We start from the raw sequence: 16546 nt of genomic DNA on the forward strand, positions 1-16546 counted from the left end.
ATATAGTATTTATGTAACTATATATATATAGTAAATATAAAGTTTATTGTTATCTAGGCCACCCTTAGCCAATCCTTAGCCACCCCTGTGGTCACCACTACCATTTTTTCCCTCTAATACAGATGGTGGCAGTAGTAATACTCTGAACTGGGATGTTAAAAGCTTTTAAAAATGTATTTTTTTCATATATCAATAACTTGGCAACAGAAACACTGTGATTAATTATGCACATCAATATATAAACATTAAAGATGATAGATACAGAATTCATGCTCTTTTCAGAGCTAAAGTTTGAATTATTTGGGGTAAAGATAAAATGATGTGCCTCTGCAGGTCATCTACAGTAGGAGTCTTCAGTGAAATCGTAGTTAAATAACTATTTTGATAATGACTTAAAAATTCATTAATTGTGGATATTAGTAGATTTAAATACCATTTTTTTGCAGATTGATTATTGATAAAAGTAGGTAATGACAATATAAAATGTGTTCACCCCAGAACTCAAACATGAAAAATTTTTCCACTGTACCTTTTATTTTACAGCATAGATGTTTAAATATATGTCTATTTGTTAGCAAAGGCTGCAGGAAAGTATAGTTTCTCTTTATTTAAAAATTATGGATGTTGTGCTTATTCCTACTGAAACTGTGTAGATTGACCCTGAGGTTCTGGGGCCTTTCAGCCACACCTATTAGGATTTTCTGACTCCACCTCTGCTCCACTCTAGACAGAGACTGGAATTATAAACTGTCTGATGAGTGGAAACTTAGGCGTTCATGTCTAAAGTTGTATTTCAACAAGTTACCCTCCTTCGAGGGAAGTTTCCTCGTGTTTTGCATTTTTCTTCTCTTGCTGGTGCACCTTCATGATGTCGCTTGGACAACATGTTGATATCACATCTTCTGTTTGTCAGCAAGAGTCAGCCTGCCTGCACACACAACACCATCTGATTGGTCAGATGTTGAGTTCTGAAATATGTTGCACGGTCTAATTACAGGAGGTCTCTTTTCTCTCTTCTGTCTAACGGTATAGCATGTGTGCGATGTTGCGCATATACGCTACCATGCGCAAAATGTTGCCCCCAGTGGGATGTAGGACCCTAAAGAGTGTTTAGGGAGGGACGGCCCTGGACCAATGAATCCTCCCGACTTTGAAAATAGAATAAAAAGGACAAAAAGGAAGAGGAGTGTCTACATAAAAACATTTTCGAAAGGAGATCAGTGTTATTTTCCTTTATATCCTGTTTAACTTCGAAAGGATAACCAGAGACAAAGATACTTCACCACTGTGGAAAAAAAAAAGGAAGAAGACGTGTTGAGTTTTAATAAGGGAAGGGATTCGCTGCAAGAGATTAATCTGTGCTCTGCAACCAGCATTTAAAAAAATAGGATTTTAACAGGACAGGTCAGATTGTCAGGCTGAAAGATGGTGTTATTCCATCAATATTCATTTATATGCATGTATAGATGTATGTCTATATAGATAGACTACGTGCTGTCAAATAAGAAACAGATCCAATTTCTAAATCCATGGATGCAACTTTTTTTTCTCTCTTTTTTTGCTTGTATTTGATTGTCATTGTTTCATCCTTTTTTTCTATTATACTTTTGTTGTTTTTTTGTATACTGTACACTAATAAATAAAAGAAATGATTCTGACCATGTAAGTGGCTGTGTTCTGCAAAATACAGGCCTATTCATCAAAACATTAATATTATAGGATTTTTAATCCCACTAAATATTGAAATACGCTGAGTTGTGTTGTATTACCTGCATTTGTGAGATTTTCAGCACAAACGCGTGAAATATCTGGTATTCCGCAAGTTATGATTGATTAAATCATACCATTTACGATAACACGACCGCTCCAAGTTGGCGGCACCATGTTTCGCCGATAAAATAAATGAGTAGGCAATATAAGTCATAAAACGTAATTAAAGTAGGCTGATAAAAAAAAAATGAAGACTATTTCAAAAATAGTTGTTTATGTTGATTTATACACGAGTATTGTGTTTATACTTAATTAAAAATAAATAGCGAGTAAAGTAAAAGACGAAATGTTAAAAAAAAAATGAACCAAGCAATCGTTTTGTCTTTTCCCTAAGCCCCTTGAATGCATCACAAATCCAATTGAAACGCTCGAAGTTACGACGTTATGTGGAGTCCTGTGAACGCAGCATTAGATCTGATTTAGATCGTCTGTCCCGCTTCCAAATCCAACTGCATACGCAGGAGGAGGGACGCTAATTAAATAAACCTCCAGGATCCAGTGGGTGGGACCGCTTTGGACTACTTTCTTGGCTTTACAGGACAAGTTAGCTGCACAACGAAAAGCAGCAGCTGCAGGTGCTCCTTGTTGATGGCGATAAGAAGACTGCCTTAATTTGAACGCGACTACATTCATAAAACATACATAGGAGTCGATTGTAGATTTCTAACTCAATTTAGGAAACATGTTGGGAGTTTTTGAACGGATTCTGTGATCTGAAGTAAGTTTTGTCTCCAGGAAAGCGAGGGGAGAGCAGCGACCTGTCCCGATCCTTTTTTACCACAACATGGAGAAAGTTAGGAGTCCGGGAGAACCCGTCTCAACCTAACTTTGTATCGCTTCGATTTTTTTGGCGAGGAAAGGACGTCGACAGGTAGATGCTTTCGTCCTAGCTCAGTCGAGGGTATTTTACTAGAGAAGAGGAGGCAATGGAGACGTCGATAAAGCCCACCAACGGGACCCACTCCTCCTCCTCCGTGAGGCAGAGCACAGCTAAGGAGCGAGCGGACAGGTAAAAATGAGTCCTTTAAACCTTACTTTATCAATTATATCAGCTTATATATCTTTATCTCTTCGGAAAACATAAAAATAAAAGACAGGAGCGGTGAGGTTCTGGTGGTCGTCAGGTGTTTCATATTGGAAACTGTATTTATGGGTGGTTAGCAATAATTGGCTAAAATTAACATTAGTAAAATAACCGTTGATGCGTTCAGGGACTGTATTTTAGTTTTCTAATAGCATTTCATCCCCCCAAAAGTGTGTTTTATAGTAAAAATAAAAAGAAAAGAAACTGGTAACATTGAGTTATTGTGTGGATTCTCTTATCTCTATTTCATAATCCCTTTAAGTTAAAGATTTACTTTATAAAAAAGCAACTTCTGAACTACTCAGAAGTTGGCATCCGATTTGGACCTTGGCTCGATAAAATCTACATTTAACCACGTTTAAAGAACCGGAAGTAGATTAAGATCTAAAATATTTAGACTATTTAAACATGAACGTGATCATATTACTTTTTTTTTTATTTTTTTAAGAAAAGCAAAAGAACAACAAAAAAAAACAACCAAAAACAGGGCAATATCTTTTATAATATAATATATTAAGAGTTGCTCTGCACATGTAGTTTAATTGAAATTTGATGGCCTTCCAAATTAATATTTATATTTTTGGTTTAAAAATGTCGATGGAAAAAAATGAAAAAGAAAAAAAAAACAGCTGAAATAATTAGTTTCTAAATAGATGTTCACTGTAAGATTATATAGAATGTTTTTTGTAAAATTAAGTCAATGTATGCTCAAATATTTTATTTCTTTACTTATTTTAAATGAAATGACCAGTTTTAATCAAATCAGAATTAGAACTTAAATAAAACTGATTAATTCATGTGTAACAAATTAATATTATTTTTTTTTGGCTCAAAATAACATTTAGGAAAGTGATTATATCTCAGTATGACGCTATTGCCTTAATTTTTAAGTCGTAACAAAACAGAATTGCAAAGTAAAAAAGGGGCCTATTAGTTACTATGTTTGCATATTGTCATTATTTGTTTTTTTAGTATGTCCCCAGTATAGGGGTCATAACAGGGGCCATGACCTGTTCAGCAGGGGCACTGGCCCCTGTTGGCCCCCATCCAGAACCGCTCATGGTTTTTGAAAATAAGAAATCTGTTAGTGGAGGATAATCTAGTTAGTGTTTTAACATCATAAGAATATTTGTTTAGGCAGGACTTAATATGCTCAATATTAGGATATATTTTTTTTTACTTAGAAAAATAGAATGGCATTTATTAAAACTAAATAAACAAATGCAAACTGTATCTAAGAACATGCATGTGATAAAGAAAATATGTCTGGATTTTATTTAGTTAAAATGGCAAAAAGGTCCCATGTATCCAACCCCAAAAAAAGCACTGAAAAACAAATATTTATATAGCATAAATAATCATTTAAGTAAATACATAAATAATAATGGTATGTGTTGTGAATAATTAAAGAATAATCCTCATAGTTCACGGACTGTATTTTCTGTTCCACTGCAGAATTAGAAAAATTATTTGCAATGTTCTTTTTGAATAATAATACAGATTGCATTTAACCCTCATTTCACATTCTTTATTTTTCCTCATCACCGTATTGTTTCTTCCTTCAGCCTTTTGACAACTAATGTTGATGTAAGTTTTTGGCATTAATACAAGAGTCAATCCAGCTTATAATAACATCGACACCCAGAGAATCCAATGATTTTGTTGTGTTGCACAACTCTTCATTTTCAGGAACACTGACGAAAGAAAAATCTGCATCAGTTTTAGCTGTAATTAGTCTAAACTTTAATAACAGATCCCAGTGTCTATTTATTGTCATGTTGTCATAGAAATGTTGATAGATCATTGTTTTCTATTAAATGTGCAATATTAAATATCAGAGACATGTTTCTCATATTTTTAGCTTTATTTTTAATGTAGCCTATTGGAGGATTAATTTATGTTGAACTTTAGGCTGTGTTTAAAAAGAACCTTTGAACTAATGGTTTGTAAAAGCGTTAGCTCCTAAGGAATGACTTTACTCTTTAGGAAGGTTAAGCTGTACTAAGATTAACATGTTATCTAAGGCATTAGCTTTAGTTACCCCTTGGAAAGGAGGACTGTAAGAACAACACTGCTGCTGTTTCTGTTGATTATGTTTGGTTTTTCAGCTTCACTGTAGTTTAACACTTTTCTTTGTTGTTCTGATAACATGAAATTGGTCTGAAACATCAGAATTGATCCGTATGGCTTTGAACGCTCTGATGACTTTGATTATGAATCCTACGAGGAGCTCATGTCCGAGTATCTTGTCATCCTAACCCGACGCTCCATCAAGTGGTCCAGGCTGCTTAAGGGAAAGGGCAAAGTGCAAAAGAATGTAAAATGTAAGTTCGTAAAGCAAACATGGCAGGATCCGTCCAAAGAAATGCATGCTATCCTCTGCATTGTTTTAAAATTCCTCTTTGTTGTTCAGTAAAGCGTTACGTACGCAAGGGCATCCCCAATGAGCACCGTGCTTTGATCTGGATGGCGGCAAGTGGGGCTCAAGACCAGCTGGAGAAGAACCCAGGATACTACCAGTCCATGCTGGCGGCCAACCATGACTCCAAACTGGTAGAGACCATCAGAACAGGTCAAGCTTCATTGCTTTCTTCACTCTGAAACTCTGTTCTTTACATTGTTTACGCTGAGAGGTCAGGTGTGTGTTTTTGGCTGCATTCACCTTTTCCTTCATTTTAATCGGCCCCAGACTTCCGCTGCTGAGAAATATGCCCATAACCGTCTGCTTGTTCTTTTCTTTCAGACTTGAACAGAACATTTCCAGACAACGTCATGTTCCGCAAGTCTTCAGACCAGTGTCTGCAGAAATCTCTCTACAATGTGCTGCTGGCCTATGGCCACCATAACCCATCTGTGGGCTACTGCCAGGTAAATCCAAGCTAAATGATTTTGTTTTTCCTCTTTAAATGCTGTAGAAAGGAAAGGCCAAAGTTACCCTGGCAGCCATGAGCTCCAGGGCGATGATAGCTCAGCAGTTACTCATGAGTTCTTTAACTAGAAGAAGACATGTTTGTGAAGAACAAAGTGCTATTAATGGAGAGAAGGGACATAAAGAGCAATGGAGGACCCCATTAGTCTGATCTAAATTGGTGGTGGACTGTGAGGCAAGATGGCTGATGCTTCAAGTAATGAAGAGGTTCTTATTCTCTGTTTATCGCAACTCTGACGTTAAAGAACAGTTCGACTGCAAGAAAAAGCTTGAGGAGAGCTTGTTACCCGACAGCAAATATAATCGTTCATAAAAAAGACCCAAATCTAGAGCAGAATAGAGGCACAGGTCAGTAGCTGCTCTTCTATTAAGCACTGAATTGCACAAATTGTAATTATGAAAATACATTTTGTGCATGGAAACACTGCAATTGCAAAAAAACGTATTTCAATAAAAACGTTTCCATCCCTTGATGAGGTGGTTTTTTGATCCAAAAAACTGCAAATGAAGCATTTTTTTTTTTTTTTTGCCTCATAGGAGTCGCATGATCTGCAGCTGGGCTTTACTAAGATGAAGAAGATGGAAGGTAGCTGGAGGTTAATTTTGCAGGATATTTGGATTGATGAGGAGACCGAATATTCCTTACATTTAGTTAGCGACGATGAGCGCAATGAGAACTAAATGTATTCACGTGCAATTTTAATTATATTTCTTATTTGATAGAAATAAAGCAATTGAGAAAAATTTTTATATTTTTGAAATAGGCAGAATATCGACATAACTGCTCACACTTGTAATGGAAATAGAGCTAGTGACTGCTGTCCTAATAGCCATAGAGGTGACCTCAGTGGCCTAAATTATCTTATTTATCCAGAGTAAAATTTCTTATACTTGTTACTTCCAAGCAGAAGTAAAGTTGTGGAGCGACATTAACCTGCGTGTCTCTGAAATAAACCAGGAGGATGGAGGAACGTATCTGTTTTTGGCTGCAATCTAAGTTCACTGGTGTCAGAAATTTGTCGACTTCGTGCAACAAAGGCTACGTTCAAACCGCAGCCTGAAGTGACCCGAATCCGATTTTTATTTTATTAAATTCTTTTGCCCACATGTGACCTGGATCTGATCTTTTCATGGCATTCTGTGAACTCAGATTCGATTTTTTTCCAATCCGACCCAGGCCGCTTGGCTATCAGGTCCTGAATCCGATACGAATCTGATCTTTTCAAATGCGACTTGACTCTGATCCGGTCAGGTCGGATTCATCCGAACCTCGGATTCATCCGACCTGACCCCCATTAGTAACCGACAACGGTCACTATTCTCCGTCTTGCTACTCAGAAGCAGCAAGAAAAACAAACGCCATGGTGGACGATGATGTGGAGAGCAGTATTTTATTTATTTTTTTTAACCATCCTGAAATGACTGAGGTTTTAAGGTTTGTGACGTTATTGCGTCCTCTACTGCGCATGTGGGACACATAAGCTGTATGAATGCAGTTTACACAGGAGATCACATGCAAGTCTCATATATTTGGAAATGTGGACGGCATGCAAAAAAATCGGATTTCACAAAAAATCGGACTCAGTGATTTACTGGAAAGTGTTTTTATTTTCTGTGTATACTGTAAATATGCAGAGTTAGAAACAGATATTTGTGCTTTTTGAACAATCTATAGCATTTTTCTTTGCTTCCTTATCGATGAATAACAACTTGCGAAGATTTTGCTTCATGTTGAGAAGCTAAGGAATGTAGCATTTTGTGTTAGCATAGCATTTGTATCTATGGGAATAGATGCTATTATAAGATTTATTTTCTGAAAACAAAGTTCAAATAAAAATGCAGCAAGTATTTGGAGAGAATATTAGGACGTAAAGGAGAAAAATGAGCATGATAATCCAGTAAGCCTTAAAAATAAAGCAGCTTTGATGTAAAATATTTGGATCTGTTCCCATGATTTTAGACCACTATTCTGAACAAAAACAGAACTTGTTTTGGGATGGATGGATTTGAAGCATTTCTGTGGACTTTCCTAAAAGCCAGGCTTTGCCTTTTTATGAATTTGAAAGGCAAATTTGATTTTCCACTGTGAAGCTGGTTTGAAATTCAAAACAAGGTGGCATCGTCAGAGTATAAACGGAAGCCATTAATTTCAAACTGAGGTTTATCTGTTGACCGTTTGGTTTGTGCGTTTCTGGTGGCGCTCTTTGCTCTCATTGTATTTTAAACCAAATGTTGTTTAACTCTCTGTTAGAGGCTCCCCAGTCACAGCTGGAGGTTTGTCATCATTTCCAGGACATGGAAATATTTACTTTGCATTTAGATGAACATCTTCATGGTCAAGTTATTTACAGATGAGACCTTTTTTGTTGTCAGGGTTAAAGAGATGTTTGAATAAAAAGATCCTGCTGTGTGACGAATGTGCTGAAGCTTTATTTGATTTTGTATATCATTCCTCTGCAGGGGATGAACTTTGTTGCCGGGTATCTACTGATCATCACTAAAGATGAAGAGAAATCTTTCTGGCTGATGGATGCTCTCATTGGACGGATTTTGCCAGGTATGTGTAAATAAATTGTTCTTGTGGTTTGTCTCTTGGTCAGAATAATCCTCTTTTAAAACTTTGTGTACTTTAAGGCCTGATTGGTTTATTTTTTATTTCATTATATATTGCTGTCGGATTGTTGTCATTTCCAAAAAGGTAGCAGTTGTAAAAGTGCCACATTTTGTAGAAGATATTGCAGCTCTCACCAAGGTTAGAGGTGTTCGAATTGTTGCCGGAGGGCCTTCTGTGACCCCTGGACTGATTTTTACGAAGCCTGTTCTCTAACTTTACAAAGCTGATGAATAGTTTGAGACTTTGCAAATAAGTTATTTCACTGAAAATGTTGATTACAGCAGAGTTTGCCTTTTTATTAACCATGTTGTTCATTTAATTATTAACAGGACCACATGTGTCCATTTAATGTTACACTAAAGCAGACAGCGGTGATTTTAATCATTCAAACGTGGCTGAAAGGAGATCATGTTTTCAGGGAACTTCTGCCCTAAACGCTGTTACTAAGAATAGATTTTCTTTTTCCCTCTAACTCCAAATAATTTGCAATCTTAATTGTAATTCTTTTAATAAGGCAAATGAGATAAAGCCTTTTTTAGCTTTAGATCTGCAATGATTTTGAGTACAGAATAGATTAAAACCCACATGAAAAGCTCAGGCCACACATTGGAGTCGAACCCTGAATGTGTTTGTTTCTAGATTACTACAGTCCAGCCATGATGGGGCTGAAGACGGACCAGGAAGTTTTGGGGGAGCTGGTGAAACTTAAAATTCCCCGAGTTTGGCAGCTGATGGAGGAGCACAATGTCATGTGGACCCTGGTGGTTTCAAGGTGGTTCATCTGTCTTTACATAGACATTTTACCAGTGGAGGTGAGCATATATGATTTAGCTACTTATTAAAAACTTGGTCTCATAAGTTTCCTACAAAAAATGCAGTCAGATTTTTTTTTCTTTTCTATGAAAAATGTGGAGTAACCTTGAATATATATTTTTGATTAAAAAAAAGGACATTTTTGCATCTAATCTCACATTTTCACACAGACTTAATTTGTCATTTGTTTTCCGTCCTTTTATTCTTCAGTTTTATGAAGCCGTATAAAACCAGCCTTATGCTGGTCTCATCCATGTGAGTTGAAACGGTGTTGGCTCCACTGTTTGTTCCCCAAATATGGGAGGAACCTCTACCTGGCAGCAACACATGGAGATTTTCACACCGTTTTCTCAGAAATAGCTTTGAACACAAACACTAGAGAAGCAGCAAGGCTGCGACTTTCCACATTTCCATTCCACACTCAGCTGCTCTCATGTGACTGAAGGTTTCAGCTTTTCATGTGAAAAAACAGCTTTTTTTTTCTCCAATATTAGCTCTCCGACAGTTTTGTTTGAGGGTATTTGTTGTTGTAGTTTAAATGCACTGTTAGACTTTTATGGATTTAGCATTTAAATCTGTTTGGCCTGCAGACCGTTCTCAGGATCTGGGATTGCCTTTTCTATGAAGGCTCAAAAATCCTGTTCCGCGTTGCCCTTACGCTGATCCATCACCACCAGGCTGTGATCGAACAGGCCCGCTCCCTGCCAGACGTCTGTCAGGCCTTCAAACAGATCACCCAGGGACCATTTGTTGGAGATTGTCACCCTTTCATGCAGGTAAAAGGCTCCTTCAGTAATTTCTCTAGAGAGAAGACACTATTTTTATTTCTGCTGCTTTAATCTCTTAATCTTGCCGTTTCTTTCCAAGAAAATCTTCACTGAACCAGGAAGTCTCTCCATGGCGACCTTGACTAAGCTGCGTGTGGCCTGTCGTGAACGACTTGCTGCTGAGGAATCCTGACCTGGACTTCTGGGAACATCTTCCTATGCATTCCAGATAGCAGGACGAGCTCCCAGCTTGGCTCCACCTGCTTTTTGTTTTTAACCGAGTCACTAAACACTGGACCTTTTGTCTTTGAGCATAAGCTAAAGACAAACATAAAGCTGTTGCTTTATGACTGAATGATTCAATTTAACACCATGAAGTTTGTCTTAATTTGTTTCCTGTTTTGATGTAAATGTGGAAATATGCACTTTATTCCAGGATGGCTGAAGCTAAAGAAATGTTTGACCTAGAGCAGGAAATGTCAGCTGTATTTCACACCTTTCTCAAAAAAATGTAAAATAACACTACTTGTTCTTTGGTTAAATGAGATGACTGCTGGGATGTAACACTGATTCAACATTATGTTAAACTAGAATATTTTCAGTAGTAAAAATGAAACATTTCATCACCTCTCTGTGGGCTGATTTTTATTTTATAAAACTGCATTCATATAATCTAGTTTCCCATGGCGACCAGATACAAACAAAAGAGCTGGCCTGTCCCAGTGGTGCTTCTGTAAACATAGAATCACTATTAAAAAAAAAAGACGATCGACTAAATGTTTATTACGGTACATTTCAACAAAATGTGGAATAGAAAATGGATCTTAAAAAAAATAACAGCAACCCAAATGTTTTAATTTTCTTTTCCAAAAGGGGTGAAATGAAAAAAAGCAGAAATCTACTCCTGCTGCACTTTACAAGGTTTGCAGAAACTAGAACGTATTTTTTTTTAATGATCAAATGTTTAAAGCTTGTTAAACAGAGCTGATTGTCAATCTAAGCTGTAAAGAGAAGGACATCCTTCCAGCAAACAAAGAGCTTCTATGTACCAGAGCGTTCTGCTGAACATGGATAGATTTGTGTAAAATCACATCCTTTATTTGCAAGATTGAGAACCCAGAAAAAAAAAGAAGCAGAGAATGGTGGTTTATGTGAAGAAGATAGAGAAATTCTTCCTGTTTTAACTTCTGGCTCTTTTTCTAACTTCACTGTGCTTTTAAAAAATCCTGCACCCCTAAATATGTAATTTATAGCCAGGAAGAAGGGGTGCTATAACACCAGGTCAAAACATCCAATAATGTCCACCTTTCATGAAACGAGACCAAAGATTTCTCTTTTCATCAAAGAGCATGAAGAAAAGAAAACAGACCAACCTTGGAAAGAGTAAATCTCTGGTTAACTTTAGGTAGTTTAAGCTCTTACTGTCCGTTTGACTGTGGCTGCCTCTTTATATTTCACCCTGTGACGAAATAAGCCAAGAGGTGAGCAGACTTTCTCCATCATAAGCATCTATGTCCGCAGGTAGTTCACGTTTTATCACCCACACAAAAAAGGAAAGGAACATGCAAAAACTTTTTTTTTTTTTTAAACACTCCACTGTCCTTTACGCATCCACACACTGTTTCCTTCCAGCACTCCATCTAGAAGGTTAAATAAAGCCCTCCTCAGATGGTCTGGTACCCAGCATGGCTCCTCTTCCTGCCTATCAGGTACGCAATGAGGACGATGAGCACCAGACCAGCCAGAGCTGCTCCAACGATGATGGGGATCAACATCTGATCCTGGTCCAGTTGACATTCCTCAGCTGCACATACGATCACAACAAAGACAAAATCAGAAGAGATTCAGTTAGAGAAATGACGCAGCACTAGGGAGGACAACAGAGATTTGAAAAAACCCGAATGAGAACCTGCAGAAAACTGTCCGGCTGTGACTCCAAAGGGCTGCACCTGCAGTCTGAATGTGTTGATGGAGAAATCTGGAACCACCAGCAGAGTTTGCTCTGTGTTGCACATGTAGGAGTGGCCCAGTTTACTCGGAAGGTAGTCCAGACTGGAGTTACTGGCTGAGAAGGGAGCTGGAGAGGAGAATCATCAGAGCAGGTTTTCATTTTTAAACTGCCAATCTGAATGAAGATAAACAGCAGAGACCTACCGCTCATATCCGACCAGTTGGCCAACAGGTTTATCCCGCTTAAGTGGTACTGGCTAGTTGTCAGGTTCTGTAGATATGAAGGAAAAAATGACTTAATGCTTAAAATATTTGCATTAATTGATGGAGAATCTACTGCATCCACCTGGGGAAAAAAAATGTTTTTCTGAAGGAACCAGATGATTTTTTTTTTTTACAAAAAATTAATAGAAATGTTCTATTTTTCTTAATTAATAATGGTTTAAAACAAATAAGTAGAACATTTTTTCTGAATTAAGATTTTTTTTAAATAAAAATAAAGAAAAAAAATGCTCTGTTTTTCAAAACCGACTAGATAAACTGTGAAGAGAAGAGGAAACAACCGTCCATGATTATCACCCAACTCGCAGGCATCTAGGCAAAGTCCACAAACTAATGGTGATCACATCTACATAACTAATAAGCATAATACAATAATGCAATATGCTTCCGTAAAAACCGGATAAACAAAGATGGTTACCATAGAGAAGGTGAAACTGAGAGTGGTGGCTTGTTGTGTTATCACTAAGGTAGCAGTGCTGCTTCCACATGACCCCGATGGAGCCGTCAGGTTGGGGTTCATGTTGAATAATTCTTGAACAGTCTGGAAGGAGAAAAGGATTTTTTTGTTTTATGATGCTGTGGATTGTAAGGCTGTGCGTTAATCAGCTGGAGCTCCACATTAACCTTATTTTGAGACTGGGAGACGTAGGAGACATTGAGCTGCAGACCCATTTTAGCAAGGAGACAAACGTCACCACTGCCGTTTCTCACAGAGAACGTTCCGGTTTGAGGCGTTCCCGGAGGAGTCGGACCTGGAGCTGCTGTCGTAGTCCTAACAGTGGTGCTGGCAGAAGTAGGGGGAGCCGCAGTAGTGGTCTGATCAGCTGCACACACACTTTCTGTGATGATAAATAAACAATCGGCTTCAATGAATTAAAAACTAAAGCTGGTTAGAAGTCACCCAGTAAGAAGAGCTTAGACCTGCTGGGCTGAGGTCATTTCCTGGCATGTATGCCTCCAGTCTCATCTCAGAGAAGGTGACAGCAGCTCCTCCAGCTCTGATGGTGGTGGGACTCGCACAGCGGTAGGTGGTGTTGATGGGAGCCCAGATCCCGACTGAAGTGCTCATCACAGTTACTACACCTGTGATGCAGAGGAGTCACCATTAAAGTATGGTGTAATCACTACATTAGAGCCTCTCTGAAGCTAAACCCTAAAACTGATAGTTTGATGAAGTCCCTCTCACCAGAACCGTTGGCCTCAGGAAAGAGTAAAGTGTCACTCAGGTTGTATTGCAGCGTCAGGTCAGTGACGTTATAAAAACTCCCGTTTGTTGAGAAGCTCAGTCCGAGCGCGTGGCCCGATCCAAACACCGCCACCAGCCACGGCGGGCGGCCGTCTGTTCCGCACGAGCTGCTTCCTGCATCGACTGAGGTGGAGTCGGGCAGAGAGATGGACACATTACTCTAGAGGGAGAGGGGGGGACAAAATAGTTCAAAGGCTGATACCCTAAAGGACATCATGTAACATATATATTTGAGGTTGGGAAAAAAAATCTAATATTAAACATTTACTGTGCTGTTGGAGGTGGTGTATGTGATGGAGAGCAAGGCAGACAGCTCAGCTTTGATGCAGGTGGAGTTCCCAACCTTCACCTCTAGAGTTACCGCCTGAATGCGATCTGCAGAGCAAAGAACAGAAAACAGCCGTAAAATATGGAGATTGTTTTTTAAGGGCATAAAATTCTTATAAAAATACACAGAAATTTATATTTGACTTTTTCTCTACTACACCTGTCACATTAAATAAACGCAACTTTACCTTCAGGGTGTTCAGATGCTGTTTCCAAGTAGCCCTGATCATTTGCTTGGAGTTTGATGAATACATAAGCAGCTACAGACTTAAATATATACTTATATATTACATCTATATTATTATATACTAATAATATAGATTTATATGTATATAAATAATAGAGATATATATGAATATAAATAATATAGATGTTTGTTGATTTTTTTTAACATTAGAGGTCAATAGTTTTACCTATATTCCCAGTATGTAATACACAGTCATACATTTTTTGTTGCAGTTAAAATGCGACCTTTTTCAGGTAATGTTTATATCATTGCTCTTAAATTGTTATGCGTGCAAAAAAAAAAAAAATGTTGCAGGGGTGGAGATATGCTCCTGCAGTTCGCATATCCTGCCATTAGAGGTCGCCAGATATAAAAGTTTAAGACCAAGTGGATAAGCGTCTAAACTCTAACATTTTAGCTTCTTTTATAAGAAAACGTTTTCCTGCTGCTTAAAGATTTGACCACAAATGTATTCACAATGGAAGAACTTGTTTAGTAACTTTCACATTTAGTGAAATCTACCTAATGATTGTTCCTTGGCTGTCGGTGGGTGTATTTGTGGTTTTAAACACAATGACCAAGTTACTTTTATTTGTTAAAGTTATGCATTCATATATTCTTTAAAAGCCTTTAAGCAGTCTAAATATTAATAAGCAGTAAATATTCCTTGCCTTATTTTTACCCTGAGTACTGTTTACATATGATTCTGCTGTATATATATGTCTCACACCTTCTTATAACCACCAGTTGAAATTATTTCATTCTCTGGGAGGAGTCAGCTTCACACATCTTTACCTCTGCGGGCTGCAAATTGCTGCCTTTTTTTTTTTAAATGTCTTTCAGCTCACCTCTCTGTTCTCACTGTAAACATGCAACAAACAGCTTACACAACGCCACAATCCAGTCATGAGATAAGCTATTGTGTAAAGCTGCTGATGGCAAACTGCTTAAATGTCAGACAAAAAGAAGTTATCCAGATCTGCAGCTTTAGCATAGAGTAAAATGGGGATGCAGAAATGCATTGATCCAAACAACAGTCTGTTTTAAATTAAATGTGTTTTTTTAAGTGAAAATCTTCAACAACCATTCAAACTACTATCATTTAGTTCTTATTTTCTGGCTTGAGAAGCATTTTGTGCCTTTCTGTATTTGCAGGGAGTTTGCAGCAGTTCTTAACCAGCACTGTCTGTGGCCCCCTCCACAGCGGGGCGTGCAGCACAAAGCCGTGGACCATGGGAGTCATGTGAAGCTCTCCAATGACAACAATGAGGATAATCTGTTGGTCCACAACATTGGCAAAACAAAGACTTTATATCAGGATAAAAGAGAAACAAAACCAAACAGAAATAAAGAATGGAGACTTTTCCAGAATGTTCAAAAGAGCAATAAAAGCTCCTGGCTTCTTTCAGGATCTAACCTTTATCTTTAGTAGCTAATATTTACTGATTTGGTTTTAATATTTTTTTATATGACCTTTAATTATTAACATGTGATTAATCTTAAATTAATATTTAATTTGATCAACTTCCTAATGTACCAAGTATTCTTTGTTTTTTTATACATGTGTATTTAATAAGGGTAAACCTGACTAAAATGTATAAAAAGTGGGTTAGTAAAGATATTGTTTTTGACCTTGGAAAAAAGTCACATTTTTTCTAAACACTATAGTAAAACGATCAAAAAAGAGCCACTGTGTTTTTGGTCATCATTCCTTCATGGGAGGTCTATAAATGACCATTTCACCTGTCATTCTACAACAGATTATAATTTTAGACATAAATTACATTCAGATTAAATAATTAATACTTATTTTTATAACAACTCAAACTGAGTTGTATCGGTTTGCAATGATTAGAGGTGATCTAAAGCCATAGGTTTTACTCCCTGTATTTGTCAGAAATGCTAAATCTATCTGTATTTCTTTATAAATGAATATATTTTTATTATTAGTGCTTTCATCATTAAGCCCAGGCTGCTTTATCAGCGTCAACAACTGATCCACAGTCATGACGTCATTTAGCCTACATTAGCATTTAGTGCAGATTTTTTACTCACCTAAAAACCCAAAGCAGGCGATCAACAGCAGGACAAGGCACCGGATGACTGGCATCTCTTTGATCCAGTTCATGCACACGTTTCCTGCTTCGTGGGTTGTTTTCCACGCAGGTGGGTCAGCTCCTGCACTTGTCCGATAGATTAAAGAGAAGCAAAGCCGATTGGTGATGATGTTCAGTCCGAAGATGGAGAGCTGATGTTTACATGCCTGGCGACCAGGTCCTGCAGACTAAAAATAATGATTGTTTTAGTTTTTGGTCGAGCAGTTTGGTTAAACCATGTCTGCGGCTGTCAGTCTGCCTGTGGTCATGTGAACTGGCAGCGAGCGGAGCCTCAGTCACGTGGTTCCAACCCACCCTGCTGCTGGGAGCTGCTGAGAGCTGGGCTCATATGGACTCCCAATGAGTGTCTATTCAGAAATAAAACTTGAAGGATTCTCTGAGGAGGAGAAACAAAAGCAGGGTTTTTATTCTTTGTGACATT

General features: G+C 37.8%; 2 protein-coding genes across 3 annotated transcripts; one reads left to right on the forward strand and one right to left on the reverse strand.

Moving 5' to 3' along the window:
• Nucleotides 1-2201: 2201 nt before the first annotated feature.
• Nucleotides 2202-10775, forward strand: grtp1 (growth hormone regulated TBC protein 1). Of its 2 annotated transcripts, XM_015380396.1 has the most exons (9): nt 2202-2345; nt 2506-2779; nt 5027-5178; nt 5268-5426; nt 5598-5722; nt 8244-8340; nt 9037-9209; nt 9801-9986; nt 10078-10775. In XM_015380396.1, exons 2-9 carry the CDS (start codon nt 2697-2699, stop codon nt 10168-10170), a joined length of 1068 nt encoding a protein of 355 aa, XP_015235882.1. In that variant the 5' UTR covers nt 2202-2345; nt 2506-2696; the 3' UTR covers nt 10171-10775. The 2 variants fall into 2 exon arrangements, with proteins under 2 accessions (XP_015235882.1, XP_015235881.1); XM_015380395.1 differs by having other exon boundaries at nt 2202-2779.
• A 154-nt stretch (nt 10776-10929) lies between these two features.
• lamp1 (lysosomal-associated membrane protein 1) lies at nt 10930-16387 on the reverse strand. Its single transcript, XM_015380394.1, has 10 exons — nt 16272-16387; nt 16064-16186; nt 13724-13830; nt 13396-13615; nt 13131-13292; nt 12834-13048; nt 12628-12750; nt 12132-12198; nt 11887-12054; nt 10930-11781 (listed from the first exon to the last, which is right to left on the reverse strand). Exons 2-10 carry the CDS (start codon nt 16134-16136, stop codon nt 11642-11644), a joined length of 1275 nt encoding a protein of 424 aa, XP_015235880.1. The 5' UTR covers nt 16137-16186; nt 16272-16387; the 3' UTR covers nt 10930-11641.
• Between the last annotated feature and the right edge of the window lie 159 nt (nt 16388-16546).

This window comes from Cyprinodon variegatus, unplaced genomic scaffold (assembly GCF_000732505.1).
Source record: "Cyprinodon variegatus isolate N-32 unplaced genomic scaffold, C_variegatus-1.0 Scaffold212, whole genome shotgun sequence".
NCBI lineage: Eukaryota > Metazoa > Chordata > Actinopteri > Cyprinodontiformes > Cyprinodontidae > Cyprinodon > Cyprinodon variegatus.

Bases quoted from the DNA above. Each gene is read 5' to 3' on its own strand.
- lamp1 (XM_015380394.1), bottom strand. From the start codon at position 16,136: ATGAACTGGATCAAAGAGATGCCAGTCATCCGGTGCCTTGTCCTGCTG. The intron at 12,751-12,833 runs GTTAATGTGGAG...TTCTCCTTCCAG, and splicing joins TCTCCCAGTCTCAAAATAAG to ACTGTTCAAGAATTATTCAA. The intron at 12,055-12,131 runs GTAGGTCTCTGC...TCTCCTCTCCAG, and splicing joins CAACTGGTCGGATATGAGCG to CTCCCTTCTCAGCCAGTAAC.
- grtp1 (XM_015380395.1), top strand. From the start codon at position 2,697: ATGGAGACGTCGATAAAGCCCACCAACGGGACCCACTCCTCCTCCTCC. The intron at 8,341-9,036 runs GTATGTGTAAAT...GTTTGTTTCTAG, and splicing joins CATTGGACGGATTTTGCCAG to ATTACTACAGTCCAGCCATG. The intron at 9,210-9,800 runs GTGAGCATATAT...TTTGGCCTGCAG, and splicing joins TAGACATTTTACCAGTGGAG to ACCGTTCTCAGGATCTGGGA.